The following is a 24449-nucleotide window of genomic DNA, read 5'->3' as shown; positions in this document are numbered from 1 at the left end:
AGCGGCTAATAATCATTAATAATTTTGAAAACGCTTAATCATATTAATTTACATAACGAGTCATTAACAACACCAATAATTCTATTTCTTTTTCTCTTAAATAACCCGCGGACTATAAAACTTAAAATTATAGGCGAACCTCACGCGCCATCTTTGTATATAGACCAATCAATGAAGCGCTTTATCGCAACGATTATTAGTGAGGCGGTATTTTAATACCAGTCGCATTTTTATCATTTATCACCATGCTTGTCACGTTCTAACAAGTATGTAAGTGCGAAAGTGACGGGCATAGTGATAGTCGATAAAAATGGAACCGTGCTGAGCCTGCTGGTCGGCGCTGGCAGGCGTTGGCCGTGTTGGCAGGCCGTGGAAGGCCTCCTACTAACGAGCGCTTATTCAACGCGCGTTGAAAAAGCGCTCGAATCCGTCCACACGCTAAATTCGATTTAACGACCAACGCTTAAAGTCGAAAATCCAACAACGCTTGATAAAAAGCGCCACCGTCATCGTGTGAATAAATACGCATGTATCCATTTGTGTCATTCAAACGCTTTTTAAAAGAGATCGTGCGAATGAGCCCGAACTGTCAGAGTTGCCCGACGACACCAAATAACCAGTTAGGTGGGGGTTATTCGTCGACCGCCATTTTGGTAACATAGCCTCGTGATTAATTTCTTTGTTTTTGCTTATTAATTTTGTTTAAAGTGTAATATTGATAGCGTATAATGCAGTAAACTAATGTGGAAGTGTGCAGATAATGAAAAAATAATCATGAAACGCGTATAACCACCATTCTGGCGTCAACGCCGGGTAGCCCACCCGGGTTCTTGTAAAGTCTAGCTATCGCCTTACAAGAACTGAGAACCAGACTACCGAACAACGTCGTGCTCTAGAGCATTTATTTTGGTATTTCTACCTCTAACCGTGGCTGGCTAGAGCCCTAGAGGCCATAATTTTATACTTTTATACCGTACACTGGCTGAATTTTATTACAAATAATATTAATTCGATCCCACGTGGGATCCACTTTGACGTTGGCGAAATCATCGACGGTATCGATGGAGCCATATTACCCAAAGATTGATTGAACCAGTTAGGTGTTACCCGGTATAGCAACATGCGCGGTTATAACACACGGTTGGCGCTAGCACGCGGTGTCGGCGGGCAGCGGCGCGGCCGCCAGCAGCTGACGAGTCGACGACGTGGAGCTGTAAGAGTCGCCTGATGAACGCACTGACGATTGCGAGAGCGGCGTGCCTGCAACCATATTCATGAATGTACATACGGTTGAGTTATGATACCTATAAAAAGTTGCTCTTTAATTGAATAAGTGGAAAAATATTGTATAGAGCAGGGGTTCCCACTGTGCGCCGTAGACAGCAAAGAGGAACGCCGTGAGATAATCCTCGCCTAGTAAAGTTAGAGAGCCGAGATGCAAGTGGCCCGCGGACTGAAAAAGATTGGGAACCCCTGGTATAGGGTATTTAATTGTATGGGTGGATCAACTATTTCTTGTTGTTATTCTGTCCGGTCAGCCAAGAGACAATAGTAGCATATAGTTTGTTAGAAGACATTGTACACCACCTGACACGCCTGGTAGACGACCCTCAATGGAAAGGGTTTATAAGTAATCACAAAAAAGCGTGTTTTGTCAATTTAAATGCCTAAAAATCTGGTTTTAAAGAGTGACCCATGAGAACGTAACCATAGCAACGAGTGACAATAAAAAGTTGATTAACCCGTATACACGTGACAACGTGGTAACAATTACCTGGCAAGGAAGTGACGCGATGCGGCAGCGCCCAGCGCTGCGGAGTGCCGTCGCCGGCCACCGGCCCGTTGCTCATCAGCTCCTGTTATCAAACGTCATAATTACGCCAAGTCAAGTAACAAAATAAAAGTAATGTAACTGACCACTGAGATCATAACTGTCAAGCAGGTTGGCGAAACTGTTTGATTCTAATTATGCTTTAATATTTTTTTAATAAAATAAAAGTTAAAGTGTGAAAGAAATATACCAGTCGTCAGGTTGGTTAGCGGATAGTAGGTAGGTATACCTACTAGGTATATAGGAGGAAAAACAAAAAGCTCAAATATGACAAATATGGTGGAATGCTCCAAAATCTGATAGCTAAAAATATCTCGTAGCGATAAGGATACGAATTAATAAATTAAACATACCATGTCCGATAGGATACAACTAGAGATGTATACATATCGTAGCCAGCGGGCTCAGCACGGTTCCATTTTTATCCACTATCACTAATCCCGTCACTTTCGCACTTACATATTTGTTAGAACGTGACAGGCATGGTGATAAATGATAAAAATGCGACCGTGCTACTAGGGCAGATCGTAAAATACCAGTAGATAACGTAACTACTTTACATTCAGCTATTTCATGAAGTAACCGTGTGTTTAGCTGTTTTTTTTTCTATAGGCTCTATACTTTAAACAAAGGCTCGGAACCGGTTTTTACTTCATACAAAAAATACCGGTATTATTACGTTCTTTTTTGTTCTTTCGCTTATTATTTAATTTTTAATGGGGCAATCGAATAATACGAAGTTGTTACCTAAATACATGATTCAGTCCTACGTAAAGAGCATAAAATAATTCAAAATATTGGGCTATTTTAGGTTTTACAAAAAAACCGGTTCCGAGCCCCGCTTAAACACAGAATATCCCGTCTAATGGCTCCTCTACACGATGGGCCAACGCCGGCCACTCCAAGGGACGCAGCCATGCGGTAGAATGAGATAGCAATATCACTTGCTCCCTCTAACGCATAAATGCGCCCCTTGGAGTGGCCGGCGTTGGCCCATCGTGTAAAGGAGACATAAAAGATATTAGGTCATTTCATAAAACGGCCAATTCTACGATCTGGATACTTAACACAACCTTTACAGTGCATTTTGTCAGTATAAGATAAAAATAAAAACATTTTAAAAGTTCTCAGGTGAAAACTATATTCATATTCAAGTCATTAACTTTACATATTAATGACAACGAAGAATGCAGTTAACCAGTTAAACATAATGTCACATGAAAAAAATGATTTGCCAAAAACTACAATAAATAGCTGTGTGATGCAACTTAAAAGAACAACCAAAATAACCATAATGCAAAACAAAAATTACGTATTACGTGAAGAATGGATGCGCAAATTAAACCACAACGACAGAACGAAATCACCGCTACAGGATGACGTGATGTCATAAACCATGAGTGCCTGCTGATGCACGGAGGCTCTTACGACATTTTGATATGTATATGTTACAATAAAATTTGCCACTAAAACGTAGTTTGATAGCTAGATTTTTAGAACCATTAGTGATTTAGCCATTTGCCAACCGAGGAGTGGAAGAGGATTTATCATGAGACGCCTTGGCAAATGAACATTTTTTTTAAATCTAAATATTACTTTGTGTTTATCTACTCTATGCACCTTCTATATCTATGACATGGGTACATTTTCGTCGTCTAATGGAATGGTATCGCATCGATAAGAGGGTGTGCGGTCAGTTTGGTCACTCTTCGTTTCGGTCCTGTTCCAAAGTTTCACCAGTTCATATAGATAGGGCAAGATGCGTAATAGGGATGTTGACATTTTTTTGGAACTGGTTTTATTTTGTAGATAGACACGTAATAATTACAGAAAAAAATATTAAAAAAATATATTTATTAATTTTGAATAAAAAAACATGTATAATAAGTTTCGTGTTTAAATTTCGCGCCTAAACGCTCCAAACTGTCACGTGACCTTGATGACGTAACGGCGTTTTAAACAAACTGCTGTCAGACATTTATTTAAATTCTTTATATGGCAACTGACAATTTTTTTTAAAGCCTTAACACACTACCGCATCGGACAGCGACCTTCTTTCTCGCTCTAACTTATAGCTGCGTCCTTAACGCACCACCTTACACACTATCGATTCGTGCGTCGCACCGCACCAAGATCGCGTTTCGGTACGATAATCTGTAGACACTTAGGCAGGTTTTATACTTGTCTTTGGTGATTCCCATGGTATAATAATATACTCCGCCTGGTACTCTCTTCCGAGATTCGCGAATGACCTAACTGTCACTTGCCTACGTCATCATGCTGTTTACAGGTTCTCAAACTTTAAAAAGTGGGAGAATTTTAACCAACGGTGAAAATTATTTTAACGGCATTAATTTTAAGTTATTAATGTAGAAACATAGTAAAATAAAACAAATCTATACTGCACTTTTCACTCCTACTCTTACAGTTCCGAATAGAGCAGCCAACCATTTTCGTAACAAAACATTAATTACCAAGCTTACGACGTGATAAGTTTGGAAAACACTGCGACTGCTGACACTGAGCGAGAAGGAAATAACAATTAACACGCGTTCGACAAGGATGACGGTCAGGGACAAAATGGCGGATTGTCAAATGTGACAGCGCTATCCTGTGTTGCCAGTAGTGTAAACAGAATTACCCGAACGTCTGAAATTTCTTTCGTGACTCGGAAGATATTGCTAACAAATAATTAAAAATGACGTATTATTGTAAAATTTAAGATAAAATACATATAAATGAAAATTATAAAATTATAAAGAAATATTATAACTTATTAACCATAGATATAATGTACCCATGTAACATGTTATGTTGAAATAAAGTGGCAATGTTATTGTGACGTAGGCAAGTGACACTCTGGGAAGAGAAGACCATGTTTTATTAGACCATGGTGATTCCACTGTGATTACGTCACGCGCTCCGATTGGCGTTTGCAGTCACGTGATACTGGGCATTATTTTAAATACTTTTGATTATTTTTAATTAATTTATTACGCATATTTACACTTGCAAAATATGATTTTCCGCGTTCTAATATTCCCTGCTATGGTAAAAACATAACATGTTATATATTCGCGATTCATGTCAACATCTCTATTGCGTACCTATACAATAAAATAATGCATAAACTCAAGGCATTGGGACGGGTGCCGCGTGACCGGGTGACCTAGAAGTGGCCGCGAAGCTGAAAACGATCGATCGAATCCTGTTTCGAAAATGCGACTTGGTCTTTTTAGGGTTCCGTACCCAAAGGGTAAAAAACGGGACCCTATTACTAAGACTTCGCTGTCCGTCCGTCCGTCCGTCCATCTGTCACCAGGCTGTATCTCATGAACCGCGATAGCTAGACAGTTGAAATTTTCACAAAGGATGTATCTCTGTTGCCGCTATAACAACAAATACTAAAAATAAAATAAAATAAATATTTAAGGGGGGCTCCCATACAACACACACGATTTTTTTGCTCTATTTTTTGTTGATGGTGCGGAACCCTCCGTGCGTGAGTCCGACTCGCACTTGGCCGGTTTTTTATTTCAATTAATAACAAAACTATATCGTAAGAGCCCCCACCCCCACACGCACTCGGCACAGACTTACAGCATGTTTGTGCTTGGGCACGGTCAGAATGGTGGTGGCAGTGTCCTCCGGCGTGAAATAGTCCGAGTCCTCGGCCGGCGGCGACCCCGCCGAGCCCGCAGAGCTCGCTGCTTTCACCAACAACCAACTTTTACCAACCCTATTGAACCTATACAGTCTAAAGTTTGTGTTTTCACATGTTTTATTTGGGAGGTTTTCTTTCAGAGTAATTGATTTACATAGGCAGTCCAAACTAACTCTCCGTTCCGCCAAGTGCCAGCATAAATAACAAATTCCTATGAAAAGTCTGGGCAATGGGCAATTTCATCGCCAACATAATAAATAAATTTATTCTTAATTTTATAAATGAAACGGTACATCTTTATCCATCAACGTAGTTTTAAATAAGCAAAAACTTTAATGCCTTTCAAATTAGGACTTTCTTTATACACCAAACAAAACCAGTGAGAATGAGTAAACTTTAGACTGTCACTAAATGTGGGTGGTATTCCAGTCAATGAGGGTGGTGATCTCGAGTATTATTGCTCCATACCCGTACAATAATAAATCCGGACAAAATGCAACTAGTCTGGCCTACCCATATTGATTTTTTCAAATATGATTTTCGCTTTAAAACCAATGTTTTTTTGTGAATCCTTATTATTACGATCGATTCTGACTATAGGTAGACAACAATATTTGCTAATACTTTGGTAATGGATGTAATGATTTTCGCTGTAATAAGCGGATGACGGGAAATCATCAAAAATATGACACCAGCCTGATACGATGATTTGATGGTCTACAATTTTTGTATACTTTATGTAAGTATTTAAAACATCAAGCATGCCTGAAAATTTCACGAGTACCAGATGATTTACCATTCCCTGTGACTAGCGATAAATAAAATATAGACAGCGTCTTTCTGTGCCTGTCACCTCCGGTTAAATTGTAACAGAGTTCCCGTCTATAGTAATAATAAGTCAATGTGTGTAACGGCTATGAAACACAAGCACAGAGTAGTTAGATAGTACTCACACGCGCGGGGGGAGGCGGGGTGGTCGGGGTCGTCGATGTGCGCGAGCGCCGGCAGCGGCGAGCGCGTGCGCGACCGCGCGCCCAGGTGACCCACCTGCACAATTAAAAATAAAAAAATCTTTATTGCCACACCTTACAAAACAAACAGGAAAAAAAAAACTAGAAATACAGAATAAACTTAAAACTTATCAACTAAACTTAACTTAAACTTATCAACTAAACTTAACTTAAACTTAAACCACTTGCACCATTCCACTAACCCAGGGTTAACCGGTTAAACCTGGAGTTACCATGGTTACCAGTACAATTTGACACTGGGTTAGCGGTTTACCCGGTTAGTGGGATGGTGCAAGTGGCGCTAATACAGTGTTGGCTACATATGTGTAAAGAAAGTGGTAAATAAAAATTAAGGTGTTTGACACGGCAATTTTTTAACTTAGTCTAAATTCCAAATAACCCTCGCAGTATCTTTCACTTTTCGTGTTTTTTTATGACTTATCGTCGATATTTACAATTATTATTGTGAGCCTATTATGTCCACTGCTGGGCAAAGGCCTCCCCCCTCTTCCTCCATTCATCCCGGTTCTGAGCAATACCTATATCTGAGGGGGGTGGGGGGTATTTACAAGCATTCCAAATTTCCTTCAAAACTCGCTGTCTTCGAGATATACGTAAGGCATCAAAATTTGTCACAATAAATGAGAAGCCGAAGCCAACACATAGTCGCCCTTTCGACAACAAGTGTTAGATGCTCAAACAGCGGATGCTGCACCCGCTTTGTGTAAAGACTAAGAATTAATTAAATTACAGTACGGAATGGAGAAACAGGTTTAACACATTAATTGCCACCTAGCCAAACAAGACATCCGCGCCAGGCCATAAACATTTCTTCATATAAATTTGTAGTACCACGATCTCGACTATCGGGTCGTCCGGCCTGGGAACCGTAAAATACCCGATAGTTGGGTTTTCGGCACTGAGTAAATAAATAATAAATATCAAGGGACATCTTACACAAATCAACCTAGCCCCAAACTAAGCAAAGCTTGTACTATGGCTGCTAGGCGACGATATACATACTTATATAGATAAATACCAGTGGCGGCGCGTCAAACATATCCATAGGCAAGCCGGGGCTAATTAGGCTTACATATTTCCTTTACAACACTGCTCAAACGTCCAAAAACAGGCAAGCCGGTGGGAATCGGCTTTTATGGATGCGCCGCCACTGATAAATACATACTTACATAGAAAAAATCCATGATTCAGGAACAAATATTTATGTTCATCACACAAATAAATGTGTTAAGTTACCCCGTTATGCTGTAATGGTGGTTGCGGCTGTGTCAATAGAGGCGAGAGTCGCTCGGCGTCGCTGTCGGGTTCGTGTTCCTCGGCCGGCTCGGGTTCCGCGGGGGCCAGCTCGGCGGAACCCTCGTCTTCGGAGCTGGGCTCGTGGACGGACGCCTCCGCGGGATATTCCAGGCTTAGGGATGACTGGAAATTGAATTAAATAGTTTACTTTGCTTTTTAGAGTTTTATGATGCAAATTAAAAACTCAAAATAAGATTGTGCGTATTATTTATGCACTTTTGACATAATCATATGTATGTGATCTAAATAAATAAATAATAAAAAAAAAAACAGAAAAGTCTATTGGCGTTATTCATAAACGTGTTACTGGCCTGAATTAAGTATGAATCGTTTGTCTTTATCTGTCATTTTGACTTATGTACCTATTCGTAATTCGTAAGAAAATGATAAAACATATTTTAACTAAATGAGGCCCGTAAAGTTTTATGAACAAGGGGATAAAAACGCAAACAAAACTGTAATAGCACGAAAACTGACGCAACTGTATATAAATTTGGAACCAAACCTTTGAGTTGACAATGTTTTTGTGGTTGGATTGATTGCACACGGTGCGTGTAGCCCGCCTGTTGCGTTCCGTGTGCAACCATTACATTAGATCATTGATTTAACATCAAATGGCACTTCTTTTTTTTATTATATTATTTATTCATATAAACATTTACCGCGTTACATATATGCAATAAATGCGCCAAACTGGAGTAACCAGTTTGTTGGCGCGCCGCACTCAACTCTTACTTAATATATTAAGATACTTAAATGTTTACAATCGTGACTTATATACTATTGTTAGTAGAAAAGAAAGCATGCATTTATTTATTTATATTGCAATGATTTTATAATATGTACATGTGTGTTTGAACTTATTACTTTTTAGGTAAGTATGTTTCCAACATTTCTAGTTTTAACTTTCTCTTAAACGCTGCTTTTGTAATATTTTCATTTACAGACAGAAATCTTATGTTATTATAAAGCCGAGGAGTTATATAGGAGTGTTCTTTCCCCATAATAATTACAACATGATCTACCTTATTGACAGCCTCGGGGCTGACCCTCGCGGGCTCGCGCAGCAGCGGGCTGGCGGCGCGCTCACGTCTGCCATCCTGCTCACGCGCCAACAGCACCGACATGCGGAACTGAGATAAAAAAATACATAAATTATGTTTTGTTATAAGGATTTTCTAGACACGAGAATTGGCGCATCGTGCGGTGTCGTACGATCTACGTATAAGGCCCGAGATACGCTTGTAACTTTTACTTACGTAAGTAGGAACAAAGCTATTTGTTAGAATGAGATAATGATATTCATCTCTCATTTTGTAGTATAGCTGTGTCCCTACTTACGTAAGTAAAACTTACAAGTTTATCTTGGGCCTAAAGCTTTGGATTCCTCCGAAAACGGTGCCGTCATATTACGGCCGCTATATAGCGTTGACTGACGTCACTAGAACGTTGTCTATGTAAACAAGATGGCGCGGTTTCCTAGACGGCGTTACGTTACGTTGATTGCCAACGTAACGTAAGATGACGGCCGTCATGACGGTGTCGATAGTTTCGTGAACGTTTTATTAGATAGCGGTGACGCCATTTTGGAATAAATGACACGAGATTTGAATAAGTGATTCCGTACTACGATTATTTTCCTCTTCTGATGATATTTCATCCTCCAAGTAAATTATAGATGATTAAGCAAATCTTGTCAGTAGGAAAAGGCGCGAAATTCAAATTTTCTATGGGACGTTATCCCATCGCGCCTACATTTTTCAAATTTGCCGCTTTGATCTTGGTGGATGACGGTGTGTTATGACGCCGTGGTACTTTCCACATGTCGCCACCGTAAAGACGGCCGTCTTTTGCTGCCGCTATATGACGGCCGTCATATGACGGCACCGTTTTCGGAGGAATCCAAAGCTTAACAGAAAGCGACTAGGAACTATAGAGGATAGCATCAACTTATTCCGTGAAGTTTAAGTTTCCGATTTATGCCACTAGGTGGCACACCTATATACTTACTCTTCGACCCTTGACTTTACCTCAGGTGTGAGAGCATGTGTGTTGTTGAGCGCGCTGCCGAGACTGGTGGACGAGCTGCGCTCGAGGTTGCAGCGGTTCAGGATCTCGGCCGCCTTGGAACATACAAAAAAAAAAGACTGATAGTAGAATGCCAAGAAACCATAGTGGGACGCTGGTTGAAAGAACGGACATTAGGAGTGTTGTATAATAATAATATGCAAAATGTTAAATTAGAAAACCTTATAAAACAAAAATAAAAAAAATATAAAAATTGGTTTTATTTCAGGCAAGCCCATATAAAATACACAAAGTGAAATACAAAAACTGGCAAAGTGGGTTCCGCACCATCAACAAAAAATAGAGCAAAACAAGCAAAAAAACGGTCACCCATCCAAGTACTGACCCCGCCCGACGTTGCTTAACTTCGGTCAAAAATCACGTTTGTTGTATGGGAGCCCCACTTAAATCTTTATTTTATTCTGTTTTTAGTATTTGTTGTTATAGCGGCAACAAAAATACATCATCTGTGAAAATTTCAACTGTCTAGCTATCACGGTTCGTGAGATACAGCCTGGTGACAGACGGACGGACGGACGGACGGACGGATGGACGGACGGACGGACGGACGGACAGCGGAGTCTTAGTAATAGGGTCCCGTTTTTACCCTTTGGGTACGGAACCCTAAAAAAGACTGATAGTAGACGAATGGCAAGAATCCATAGTGGAACGCTGGTTGAAATAACGGACATTGTGAGTGTTGTGTGCCGGCCGAGTGCCAGCCCTAGTGTGCATATGCAAAATGTTCAAGTTCGAAAACTATAGATGGTCAAGCAAATCTTGTCAGTAGAAAAAGGCGCGAAATTCAAATTTGCCGCCTTTTTCTACTGACAAGATCTGGTTGACCAGCTATATATCTAACTATCTATACATCTTATATTATAAAACAAACTCCCCCGCCGCGTCTGTATGTTCGCGATAAACTCAAAAACTACTGAACGGATTTTCAGGCGGTTTTCACCTATCAATATAGTGATTCTTGAGGAAGGTTTAAGTGTATAATTTGTATAGTTATTCTAGTGTTACAGGGGAGATGGACCTCTTAGCATTGGCTTGCAATCCATCTAGGAGAAGGATACTCCAAAATTAAATCCCGGAATGGAGTTACGGTAAGGCGCGAGTAGGGTCCAACCTGAAATAAGCGGCAGATTCCTGTAGCCGACCTCACGTATTGGCGCGCCTTTCCTGTGGGTTAAGACAGTGAAGCCGAGAGGGTAATGCAGGTGCCGGGCATCCCTGCGTTTTCCTTAATTCAGTCCCAGGCGCAGTGTTAAGTCCGGAGAGGTCATTGTCTCTCCGATTTGCACCATAAATCGTCTGCAATAGACGCAAAGGCCAATAGAATTCTAGTGTCAACACTGACTGGTAGGTCTAGATGGTGTTGGTTGTCTGTAGTTGAGTTGCTCGAGGCACAATACACGGGGGGTCATTATTGAGCTTCAGTCAGACTTGTATAGCGGACCCCAGGCTCCCATGAGCCGTGGCAATACGCGAGGAAGAAGAGTCAGACTTGTATAGTTATTCTAGTGTTGATAATACCTGCGAGGCGGTGTCGGTGTCAGGGCTGGCGATGGCGGGGCAAGGGGCGGGTCGTTAAGCGCCTCTCTCAGGGCCTGCTGAGTCCATGCTGTGTACAGGTACCTGCGAGGCGGTGTCGGTGTCAGGGCTGGCGATGGCGGGGCAAGGGGCGGGTCGTTAAGCGCCTCTCTCAGGGCCTGCTGAGTCCATGCTGTGTACAGGTACCTGCGAGGCGGTGTCGGTGTCAGGGCTGGCGATGGCGGGGCAAGGGGCGGGTCGTTAAGCGCCTCTCTCAGGGCCTGCTGAGTCCATGCTGTGTACAGGTACCTGCGAGGCGGTGTCGGTGTCAGGGCTGGCGATGGCGGGGCAAGGGGCGGGTCGTTAAGCGCCTCTCTCAGGGCCTGCTGAGTCCATGCTGTGTACAGGTACCTGCGAGGCGGTGTCGGTGTCAGGGCTGGCGATGGCGGGGCAAGGGGCGGGTCGTTAAGCGCCTCTCTCAGGGCCTGCTGAGTCCATGCTGTGTACAGGTACCTGCGAGGCGGTGTCGGTGTCAGGGCTGGCGATGGCGGGGCAAGGGGCGGGTCGTTAAGCGCCTCTCTCAGGGCCTGCTGAGTCCATGCTGTGTACAGGTACCTGCGAGGCGGTGTCGGTGTCAGGGCTGGCGATGGCGGGGCAAGGGGCGGGTCGTTAAGCGCCTCTCTCAGGGCCTGCTGAGTCCATGCTGTGTACAGGTACCTGCGAGGCGGTGTCGGTGTCAGGGCTGGCGATGGCGGGGCAAGGGGCGGGTCGTTAAGCGCCTCTCTCAGGGCCTGCTGAGTCCATGCTGTGTACAGGTACCTGCGAGGCGGTGTCGGTGTCGGGGCTGGCGATGGCGGGCGCGAGCGCGGGCGGCGCGCGCGCGGGGTGCGGCCCGTTCAGGGCTTCGATCAGCGACACCGGCTCGTAGCCCGAGGGGATGTTCTCCATGCTCCCCTACAAACATATTATGTTAAAATAAAGATATAAATAAAGATCTCATCCACATGGAATCCAGTCATTAGTAAATGTAAGCGTGAACGAATATCGACAGTCGATAAATCGAATATCGTTAGTGTTGTGTGTCGACAGAGTGACATCCCTAGTGCGCAAAACGTTCAAGCGGATAAACAAGACCAAGTGCGGGTAGTTCGAAAAACTCGCGCGGTTAGACGATGCTGATGTCAACTTAAGCCAGTCTTCTCCGAGACCACGGGGACAACGCCGTCCTCGAAACGTCGGAGGTAAATCTTAAAACTTAGATACGCGATTAAGTCCCGTTGTATAATTTAATAACATAATAAATCAACGAACGAGTTGCAAAGACAGAGGTAGTAGGGCAGTGGCGGTACTTCCACACGAGCCCAAAAGCCGGGCTTGCCTTTGTTGCCATACCGATATTACGTAGTCAAAAGATCAATAGGTAGGAATATAAATTTTTTAACAGCGCGCCAAATGAACCAATTGGACAGTTATTGCGAAAACGTATCTTTCGGCTTGCCATACTAGAAAACTCTAGGCACGCCACTGTAGTAGGGCAGTATGAAAGCGTCTCTCTCACACTTGCGGTCTCTGTCACTCACCAGCGGCGGGCTCGCGGGGGGCGGCGGCGCGGTGGCCCGCTGTAGAGCCCTGATCTGCAGCAGCGCCCTGAACGGGGCTCTACAGATCGGGCAGTTGTTGGCCTGGTACCGCAGGGAGTCCGCGCACGAGTTGCACAGACAAAGATGGCGGCACGGCAGTATGAGGGTGTCTCTCTCACACTTGCGGTCTCTGTCACTCACCAGCGGCGGGCTCGCGGGGGGCGGCGGCGCGGTGGCCCGCTGTAGAGCCCTGATCTGCAGCAGCGCCCTGAACGGGGCTCTACAGATCGGGCAGTTGTTGGCCTGGTACCGCAGGGAGTCCGCGCACGAGTTGCACAGACAAAGATGGCGGCACGGCAGTATGAGGGTGTCTCTCTCACACTTGCGGTCTCTGTCACTCACCAGCGGCGGGCTCGCGGGGGGCGGCGGCGCGGTGGCCCGCTGTAGAGCCCTGATCTGCAGCAGCGCCCTGAACGGGGCTCTACAGATCGGGCAGTTGTTGGCCTGGTACCGCAGGGAGTCCGCGCACGAGTTGCACAGACAAAGATGGCGGCACGGCAGTATGAGGGTGTCTCTCTCACACTTGCGGTCTCTGTCACTCACCAGCGGCGGGCTCGCGGGGGGCGGCGGCGCGGTGGCCCGCTGTAGAGCCCTGATCTGCAGCAGCGCCCTGAACGGGGCTCTACAGATCGGGCAGTTGTTGGCCTGGTACCGCAGGGAGTCCGCGCACGAGTTGCACAGACAAAGATGGCGGCACGGCAGTATGAGGGTGTCTCTCTCACACTTGCGGTCTCTGTCACTCACCAGCGGCGGGCTCGCGGGGGGCGGCGGCGCGGTGGCCCGCTGTAGAGCCCTGATCTGCAGCAGCGCCCTGAACGGGGCTCTACAGATCGGGCAGTTGTTGGCCTGGTACCGCAGGGAGTCCGCGCACGAGTTGCACAGACAAAGATGGCGGCACGGCAGTATGAGGGTGTCTCTCTCACACTTGCGGTCTCTGTCACTCACCAGCGGCGGGCTCGCGGGGGGCGGCGGCGCGGTGGCCCGCTGTAGAGCCCTGATCTGCAGCAGCGCCCTGAACGGGGCTCTACAGATCGGGCAGTTGTTGGCCTGGTACCGCAGGGAGTCCGCGCACGAGTTGCACAGACAAAGATGGCGGCACGGCAGTATGAGGGTGTCTCTCTCACACTTGCGGTCTCTGTCACTCACCAGCGGCGGGCTCGCGGGGGGCGGCGGCGCGGTGGCCCGCTGTAGAGCCCTGATCTGCAGCAGCGCCCTGAACGGGGCTCTACAGATCGGGCAGTTGTTGGCCTGGTACCGCAGGGAGTCCGCGCACGAGTTGCACAGACAAAGATGGCGGCACGGCAGTATGAGGGTGTCTCTCTCACACTTGCGGTCTCTGTCACTCACCAGCGGCGGGCTCGCGGGGGGCGGCGGCGCGGTGGCCCGCTGTAGAGCCCTGATCTGCAGCAGCGCCCTGAACGGGGCTCTACAGATCGGGCAGTTGTTGGCCTGGTACCGCAGGGAGTCCGCGCACGAGTTGCACAGACAAAGATGGCGGCACGGCAGTATGAGGGTGTCTCTCTCACACTTGCGGTCTCTGTCACTCACCAGCGGCGGGCTCGCGGGGGGCGGCGGCGCGGTGGCCCGCTGTAGAGCCCTGATCTGCAGCAGCGCCCTGAACGGGGCTCTACAGATCGGGCAGTTGTTGGCCTGGTACCGCAGGGAGTCCGCGCACGAGTTGCACAGACAAAGATGGCGGCACGGCAGTATGAGGGTGTCTCTCTCACACTTGCGGTCTCTGTCACTCACCAGCGGCGGGCTCGCGGGGGGCGGCGGCGCGGTGGCCCGCTGTAGAGCCCTGATCTGCAGCAGCGCCCTGAACGGGGCTCTACAGATCGGGCAGTTGTTGGCCTGGTACCGCAGGGAGTCCGCGCACGAGTTGCACAGACAAAGATGGCGGCACGGCAGTATGAGGGTGTCTCTCTCACACTTGCGGTCTCTGTCACTCACCAGCGGCGGGCTCGCGGGGGGCGGCGGCGCGGTGGCCCGCTGTAGAGCCCTGATCTGCAGCAGCGCCCTGAACGGGGCTCTACAGATCGGGCAGTTGTTGGCCTGGTACCGCAGGGAGTCCGCGCACGAGTTGCACAGACAAAGATGGCGGCACGGCAGTATGAGGGTGTCTCTCTCACACTTGCGGTCTCTGTCACTCACCAGCGGCGGGCTCGCGGGGGGCGGCGGCGCGGTGGCCCGCTGTAGAGCCCTGATCTGCAGCAGCGCCCTGAACGGGGCTCTACAGATCGGGCAGTTGTTGGCCTGGTACCGCAGGGAGTCCGCGCACGAGTTGCACAGACAAAGATGGCGGCACGGCAGTATGAGGGTGTCTCTCTCACACTTGCGGTCTCTGTCACTCACCAGCGGCGGGCTCGCGGGGGGCGGCGGCGCGGTGGCCCGCTGTAGAGCCCTGATCTGCAGCAGCGCCCTGAACGGGGCTCTACAGATCGGGCAGTTGTTGGCCTGGTACCGCAGGGAGTCCGCGCACGAGTTGCACAGACAAAGATGGCGGCACGGCAGTATGAGGGTGTCTCTCTCACACTTGCGGTCTCTGTCACTCACCAGCGGCGGGCTCGCGGGGGGCGGCGGCGCGGTGGCCCGCTGTAGAGCCCTGATCTGCAGCAGCGCCCTGAACGGGGCTCTACAGATCGGGCAGTTGTTGGCCTGGTACCGCAGGGAGTCCGCGCACGAGTTGCACAGACAAAGATGGCGGCACGGCAGTATGAGGGTGTCGCGGACGTCGCACATGCAGATGACGCATTCCGAGCCGCCTTCTTCGGTTTCCTCGTCGGAGCTTGGCTAAGGAAAAATGGACTTTATGTGTGAGTATTAGAATACACGTTTGGATACATTACAATTTCAATAGACCATATTACGAGTACGACACCCAATATCCATTTCAACATAATAATATTTGGTTTTGTTATAATTAATTGACTAATAATATTGCGTGCAAGTGCTATAGATCAGGTAATAGTTCTGAGGCCTAAGGCCCAAAATACACTTATAAGTTTTACTTACGTAAGTAGGGACAAAGCTATTTGTTACAATGAGATAACGATATCCATCTCTCATTCTGTAGTATAGCGGTGACCCTACGTAAGTAAAACTTACAAGCGTGTCTTAGGCCTGAAACTAGAATTTCCTCAACAATCTGTTATCGGTGAGATATGCTCAAGGAAAAATCATCATCTATATAGTTATTCTGTCTACATTGTTCTTCACTTGTATTCCTCTGTTTTATCTCCTTGTAATAAATAAATAAATAATTTATATTACCTTAGTGTCGAGATTCTTGTTCTCGATGCCGTAGATCTCCTGCAGCAGGTAGCACAGCCCGTCCACGAACAGCTTCTGTTTGAGGGCCTTCAGTACGTAAGTGCCGTCAGAGTGCTTTTCCACTACTGCTATTGTAGTGTGCGATTGGCGGATTTCTGTAACAAATTATTAAAAGTTAAATTGAAAAGCCTTTTATTATTGTCATTCACATCACATGTCACTCACATTAAAAACCATCTCCTGGAGCGTAACATATACTAGATTCTAACTGCTTTCAGATAAAGTTATCTCCTTGCTTGAAGAATATACGAGAAAATTTAGTTGATATAACTTTGTTACTAGTATTGGAAACAAGAACAATTTTATACCGGCCTATGCCCTACCAATGGTAGGCTACCATTCGCCAGTGCGAGTGATTTAATTTCCATACCAATATTACAATTTAGTTGGATCCTAGCAATGGTACTTGTCCTCTTAAAGGCCGATCATACAAGAAAAAATTACAACCGAATTTGAATCAAAATTGTAGAGAAAATATTGATAATTGTTCATCTTAAATTAGATTGAGGAAATAAAATGGTATCACTTACCCTCCTGCCCCTCATCCACGACGCAGTATATAGCGACGGGGATGATCTCCGTGTCTGCGTTGTATAATAGTTCCTCGTCAGCATGTCGGGACGGGTCGAAGACGTGGGCCAGCTGACAGAACTGCTGGTTGGCGCCTTTCTTATAGTGGTATGTCTGGGAGGTCATGGCTGGGTCACGGGGGTAGTACCTGTTGGGGAAATAGATCGATTTTCAGCATGGATTACGATGAGCCAGTCACACTTTAAGAGGTGAAAGAGAAAGAGAACTTTTACTATAGGAAGATCAACTGTATTCACAATTTATAAGTTGGTCTCACTGTAAAAATTGTTCCGTATGACCTACATATTCACTACAAAACTGTAGTTGAACATGAAAAAATTGCAAGCACAATATACCCATTATTAATACATTTTTTTTTAACTCTTATACCGTTATCACTATCAGCCACAAATATGCTAGATTAAAGAAGGTATTTTTATTGTAAAGTTCTAGAAAAGACAGATTTTCAATCAAACCATTTGACAATAATACTAGAGACTGGAGGATATATTGTATCTCTTAAATCAATATGAGCACAGGTATTTACTTATTATCCATCTACTCTTACTATCTATCTATATTTAGGTACTAACTATTGTGGAAAAGAAAATAGACCTTAATTTCTAAGTTCTACTTACACAACACCAGTTGGAGTAACTTCCTCAGTGCAGAAGTAGAATATAGTGATGGCAATCCTGGCATCACAGTCAAACGTAAACTCTATATTATAATACGTCCCCTTCCCATTCTCCATGGGTTTGTTCACGCCGTCTCCAATCTTGTTGTTTTCCACCAGCTTGCCCACCGGTTCCGGGCAGCGGACGAATCTGAGTGACTCTTTGCGGATGTTTACAAGGCTTTTGAGAGTTTTGGTCGGTTCATTTGATTGTGGTGGTGGGTACGGGAACTGAAAAATGTGTGTAGTTTAGTAATGTTGATAAATAAATAAAAGTTATAAGACAATTTTACACAGATCAACCTAGTCCCACAGTAAGCTCAATATCAATTGTGATAAACACACAAATGAATGCCCGGGATTTTAACCTGGAACCTCCTGTTTCATTGGCAAGATCACTACCAACAAGGCTTAGAGGTCATCAAAAGTTAATTCATAAATAATTGATCAATGATAGAAGAACTCTTGTCCACAATGTTAATCGATAATTTGTATACCTTATTGCATAGATATAAGGACTATGTTCAGTTAAGAGTATTGCTCTGTTGCTGTTAATGTGACAAAGATAATTAATTGTCAATTCCATTATGTCCTGCCAATATCATGACACTTGGTTAAAGTTGAGAATATTCTAGGGACAAGCGTAGACTAGACTTCAGAGATTCCAATTTATTTATTGACATTATAATCCTGAATTAATTTATGTGACTAGATGAGCTGCTATTTTATTAAATAATTGGTAACTTTAAATGATTATATTATATAACCTGAAAGAATCGTATAGTCGTATAAAACTGTAAATATATGATATGATATGATATGATTTATTTATCTCACAATATACAATTTCACTTAAAATTACACATGGTAGATTGTCAGGGATTTATATTGTGATTGTCAGTTTTTTTACATTACGAAATAATTGAATAAGTATGAAGAATAAGTCACAATCAAAATTTCATTCAAAATTTAGGTATTAAATTACAAATCGTATGTCAGTAGTATCACAATAAATTAAAAACAAATATTTAAAAAATAATTAAGGTCACAATGAGAGGATCGTCATTAAAGTAATAAATAATAAATTATAATAAACCTTACAATTCAGATGTCAACAATCTAAGTAAATCTAATTAGTGATTTCATAAAACTCTTTTACAGAATACAGTGGTTTATCCAATAAAAAGTTTCTCAAACGGCTCTTAAATATTTTGTCAGAGGGCTCGTCTTTCAAGTCTTGGGGTAGTCGCTCGTAATAAGTAGGGCCGATGACACGCGGGTTTTTCCCTGCAAGTGCCATGCGACGCGGGACAGTTCTAAGGCGCCCTGTTGAGCGAATCACCTTGCCAGAGACGTTTACTTTAGAAAATGACGATAAGTTATTTCTGACAAACATCAAAACCTCAAACATATGTAGTGAGTAGTGCGTCAATATTCGGTAGTCTACGAAAATACCCCTACACGAATGTCTTGTTTTAACGCCAGCCATGGCGCGCAGGGCACGCTTTTGTAGTATTAAGACTCGATTCGCATCCGTCGAGCTACCCCACATTATAGAACCGTAAGACATTCGCGAATGAAATATGGCAAAGTAAACCGATTTTAATGCAATTTGCGATATAAGAGGTTTCAATTTTCTTAATACATAGACGGCACTACTCAGCTTATCACATAATTTGTCAACATGGCACTTCCAGTTCAGGTTCGCGTCCATCATAAAACCAAGAAACCTGCACTCGGTACATAGCGGCATCGGGACGTCAGATATACATGGTGGTAGTGAGACGTGTCGTCCTTAAAAAACCATAACGTTGGACTTGCTTACATTCAGCAGCAGCCCGTTAACTGTAAACCACCGCTGCAGCTGTCTGCAAGTGTCATTGATTTTTTCACCCAGCTGCTCATAGGTTTGCGCGCTTACTATTACGGTGGTGTCGTCCGCGAACAGCACTGGCAATCCTGTTGTGATAACGGATGGAAGGTCGTTGACAAATGTCAAAAATAAGGTATTTCCTAGTGCCGAACCTTGAGGAATGCCTAAGTGTATGAATCCAGTGTCAGATGTTAGTGTGCCACTGCTATTTATAGACAACTTTACCACTTGCCTCCGGTCTGATAAAAATGATTTGAACAATCGGTAAGCTGCATCTGTGACACCGTAACTACAGAGTTTGTTTAATAATAAATTATGGTCAATAACGTCAAAAGCCTTTGATAGATCACACATAATACCCGCCACCTTATACCTATCATCCAAAGCTGTTACGATTTGGTCATAGAACTTGTGTGCGGCTGTAGTTGTAGACAACTTTTTTCTATAGGCAAACTGGTTTTCCGTGAGCAAATCGTTTTCCTCAAGATGAGTCATTAAGCTAGATGATAGGATTGATTCTACAATTTTAGAGATGGTGGGTACTATGGTGATGGGTCTGTAGTTCGTCACGTCACTCTTGTCCCCTTTGCCTTTATAAACCGGACACACCCTCGTACTTTTAAGCACACCGGTTTCGAACATTTTACTAACCAGTACAATCAAAATGTCAGAAACGACCGGCCAGACACATAGGATTATGTCTAGCGATATATCATATGTGTCTACGGTTTTACGCGTTTTCAACATTGATTGCACTGTTCTGTACAGTAAGTCACGCGTTATTGTAGGAAGACAGTAAGCGGGCACGGACGAGCCACTGAGGTGTTGACTGAGGTATTGCGAGGACTGGTGTTTGTTTATTTGTATACGGTATTTATTTGCGGAATTGATGAAATGCATATTAAAAACATTCGGAATTTCGTTACTAGGTACTTTGTCATTTGTCGTTGGATCATTTAGACAAGTAATACTTGATCTAGTTTTTAGGCCAACTTCATCGTTTACAATCCTCCAAATTTCCCTACTTGGACTTTTGCTGTGTTTCAGCTTGTTCTCTATATGAACTCTTCGAGCAGTCAATGTCGTTGAATTTATAAGTTTTGAATAATGTTCTATACAGTCTGATATAATAGGATTGTCAGGGTATTGTCTTCTTATTTCTACAAGGTCTTTATATTTATTTATATACTCGGAAAGTTCGTCAGTCAGCCAAGGCGTGCATTTATTTCGATTAACTTTTAATTTCTTAAACGGGAAACGTAAATTTATGTAATATGTCAAAATGTTAAATAATTTTTCAAATTTCAATTGTATGTCATAAGTCGCATCATAAATAAAATCAAAATCATAACTCAAAATGTCAATATAAAATAATTGAATAGATTCCTTATTAAATAACCGGCGCTCAACAAACTGTTTCTTGTTGTTTTTTGCTTTCCTGTGTTCCATTGTGAAAACATACTTTTGGCCGTTATGGTCGCTAATAGCAGTGTCCACTGGCGACACAGTGAGGTGGTTTCGGGCATGGTTCGCTATGCCGCAGTCAATGCACGACGCGGAGTCAGCTGTCACGCGGGTCGGGAATGTCACAGTATTGGAGCAGCCGTAACTGCTAAGTACATCGTCGACCTGTTGTCGCAAGTTATTACTAGTAAGATAATTTACATTTTGATCGCCGACTATGAGAAACTTTTTATTTTCGTCAGTCAACTTTTTCAATAACAATTCCAAATTATTTAAATAAATGTCAAAGTCCCCATTACATGTCCTATATAATACTACAATAATCAAATTAAAACAAGATATTTCAATAGCCGTCAACTCTAAATGATAAGGAACGCAAAGGCTATGGTCATTACGCTGTTTATACTGCGTACCCTCACGTGTAAAAATTGCTACCCCGCCGTGGGAGCCGGCGCGCTCGCGACAGTAGCTGTTCGCGTGCGCATAACCACATAACCTCGTGTGATCTTATTCATTTTTTCGGCACCATGTTTCACTTAAACAAAGTATATCGGGTTTTTCATCGTTACATAGTAATTCGAGCAGTGAAGTTTTACCAGTAATTGATCTAACGTTTTGGTGGATTACTACGAACTTTTCCATTACCTCATTGATGTTGGGCGTCGCTGGTCTGGGTTTTTTGGCTGTACAACATTAAAAAATCGTACTCCAACACCCTCGGGCCAATTTTCGGCACTCTTAGCGATTTTCACTTTATCAGCCGGCACGTCCAGGCTGAAGGATGTAGAGTTGCCACGAGTAACCACCAGCTGTTGGCACCCCGGTGTCGAGATTCCCATCTGAGTCTGGACGTGGTGTATAACATCGTCGGAAGTGGTATCCTCGCTGAGGTTGTAAACATGCAGACTGATGACGCGGGGAGCGGCTGCACGCAGCCCGCCAGTGCGCAAAGCTTGGGGTCGCAAGGGTCGGGGATCAGAGGGTGTGATCGGTGCTGCGGGTGGCTTAGTAACAGTTACATTGGTGTCAGTTGCTTTAACAGCAGCATTTGCAACAGTAATGTTCTTGCGAGCTCTTGTGGACGGCTTACTCTGGGCTACACGACACGAACGAGTTTTACGCTTCTCAGGCATAAGTACCTACTATTGTGTGCCCTTGCAGGGTGTCATGAACTGGCCTCTTAAATTGTAACACCTTATTATGTACATGACAATGCAATATTGAATAAATGACTAAATGACATTAGAAACCTACAGATAACCCTAGACCTAAAGTCTCTAGAATACTTAGTAATTGGTAAAAAAGCGGCCAAGTGCGAGTCGGACTCGCCCATGAAGGGTTCCGTATTTAGGGCATTTATGACGTATTAAAAGAACTACTTACTAGATCTCGTTCATACCAATTTTCGGTGGAAGTTTGCATGGTAATGTACATCATATATTTTTTTTAGTTTTATCATTCTCTTATTTTAGAAGTTACAGGGGGGGGGGGGGACACATTTTACCACTTTGGAAGTGTCTCTCGCGCAAACTATTCAGTTTAGAAAAAAATTATATTAGAAACCTCAATATCATTTTTTCCCATTTCATTTTTTTTCACATTTCTCCACTACCTAAAGGTTGTCAGGAAGAGATCGCTCTTTAGCGATAAGACCGCCTGTTGTTTACCTCTGTCTTCATGTATTATTTGTGTTTCCATGTACATTTATTCTGAGGTTGTGCAATAAAGAGGATTTGTATTGTATTGTATTGTATCATTTTTGAAGACCTATCCATAGATACCCCACACGTATGGGTTTGATAAAAAAAAATTTTTTGAGTTTCAGTTCCAAGTATGCCCCCAAAATTTATTGTTTTTTTTTTCTATGAAAATCTTAATGCGGTTCACAGAATACATCTACTTACCAAGTTTCAACAGTATAGTTCTTATAGTTTCGGAAAAAAGTGGCTGTGACATACATAAGGACGAGTCCATAAGGGTTCCGTTTTTTGCATTTGGCTACGGAACCCTAAAAATGCTCATTTTACTGTATATTTTACAGTGCCTACAAAGCAAAAACTTTCATCAAATATTAAATAATGCAAATTAAACAAAGTACTACCAGTACCAGGTTAACTAGTCTCTATGGTGACTATGGTAATATTCAATTAATCACTGTTTTAACTTGACTAACTGTTTTCCTTAGTATAGTGTTACTAAAGTGGTACTTACAGGAGTAGGGCGGCTGCCCAGGAAGTTCAAGTCTGCATTTTCTCCAAACAAGTAAGCTTCAGGCTGCGGAGTGTCAAATCTCTCGCCACCCATGATGAAGTGGCTGCCGAAGTAGTTACCTAAAATGGTTTTCATTTAAAATACAAAAGCTAAATAAAAAAATAAAATCGTTTATTTCTGAAAAATATTCACTTGGGATACAGTTTTTACTGACCTCCACACTAGGCAATGCCTGTGCCTGGTTACACATATATATAATGTTTCATTGAGGTATTATTTCTTTGAGAGAATATTTTTATTAGTTTGATTTGTTTTCTCAAACAACAGTTAATTTAAATTTAAATTATTATATAATTTGTAAAATTCACGTAAAGATCTTAAACACATTATAATGCTTTTCGTAGCAATTTTATTAAGCCCCTTCTCTATATCGCGCAGCAAACCATCGAACATTGGCTCGCGCGGCAGCCGCGCGCAATGGATACCGGGTTGGCTCGCGAGCCAATGTTCAATAGCTTGCCGCGCGATATGGAGACGGGGCTTTAGCTATAGCATAAGATAAAACAAATACCATGTGACTAAAAATAACAAAGTACATGACTATCAATTATACTTTTAACTACTAAAATGCTGGAACTGTATGTATAGTACCTCTGAATAAAGTATGCATTAGATATACTATACTTAGGAATGATTTTATACCATTAATATTGTTATACAAACATAGATTGGATAAATAGGAAGATAATCAATATAATCATCCAAGGTACACTCACAAAGCTTATCATTCTTATTCCTACGCAATAATCGCCAATTTCGAGATTATCAAGTGAACAATACAACAGGATAAAATAAATAGCAGTATAAGGTCACCAACTTACCTGAGCGAGGTGGATATTTGTATGCATGATTCGACACGACATCGGCCTCCTCTACACCAGCGTTCTGCCTGCTGGCCAGGGCACCCATTATCGAAATTCACTAAGACAATGCAATCACAACTATTCTTTGACACAGTGGATGTGGTAATGATTATTTTGATCGCAAATAGCAGGCAAAGCAAACAACGTATCGATAAATGCAAATGACCAAGATCAGTCAGACCATTCTGACATTCCTGACAGCTTAGTTGACAGTCATGACTGACATTGACGCAATAGAGGCGTATTTTAGGATTGAGAACAGCTGGTTCACGTTTTATAAAATTGTCCTTAACAAACCAAAGGCGATCCTAGTAGAAATATTTTAGTTTAGTAGTAC

The 24449-nt window shown here is 43.7% G+C and overlaps 1 protein-coding gene across 1 annotated transcript; it reads right to left on the bottom strand.

Moving 5' to 3' along the window:
• Positions 1-1097: 1097 nt before the first annotated feature.
• LOC134649168 (probable E3 ubiquitin-protein ligase MGRN1) lies at positions 1098-24264 on the bottom strand. Its single transcript, XM_063503883.1, has 14 exons — positions 24071-24264; positions 23190-23308; positions 17604-17872; positions 16926-17113; positions 16336-16490; positions 15619-15855; positions 12245-12379; positions 9853-9945; positions 8848-8955; positions 7763-7945; positions 6449-6542; positions 5432-5667; positions 1775-1856; positions 1098-1260 (listed from the first exon to the last, which is right to left on the bottom strand). Exons 1-14 carry the CDS (start codon positions 24156-24158, stop codon positions 1148-1150), a joined length of 2100 nt encoding a protein of 699 aa, XP_063359953.1. The 5' UTR covers positions 24159-24264; the 3' UTR covers positions 1098-1147.
• Between the last annotated feature and the right edge of the window lie 185 nt (positions 24265-24449).

This window comes from Cydia amplana, chromosome 6 (genome assembly GCF_948474715.1).
Source record: "Cydia amplana chromosome 6, ilCydAmpl1.1, whole genome shotgun sequence".
NCBI lineage: Eukaryota > Metazoa > Arthropoda > Insecta > Lepidoptera > Tortricidae > Cydia > Cydia amplana.
Note: the sequence above shows the minus strand (reverse complement) of the source record. Positions and strands in the feature narration are given on the sequence as shown.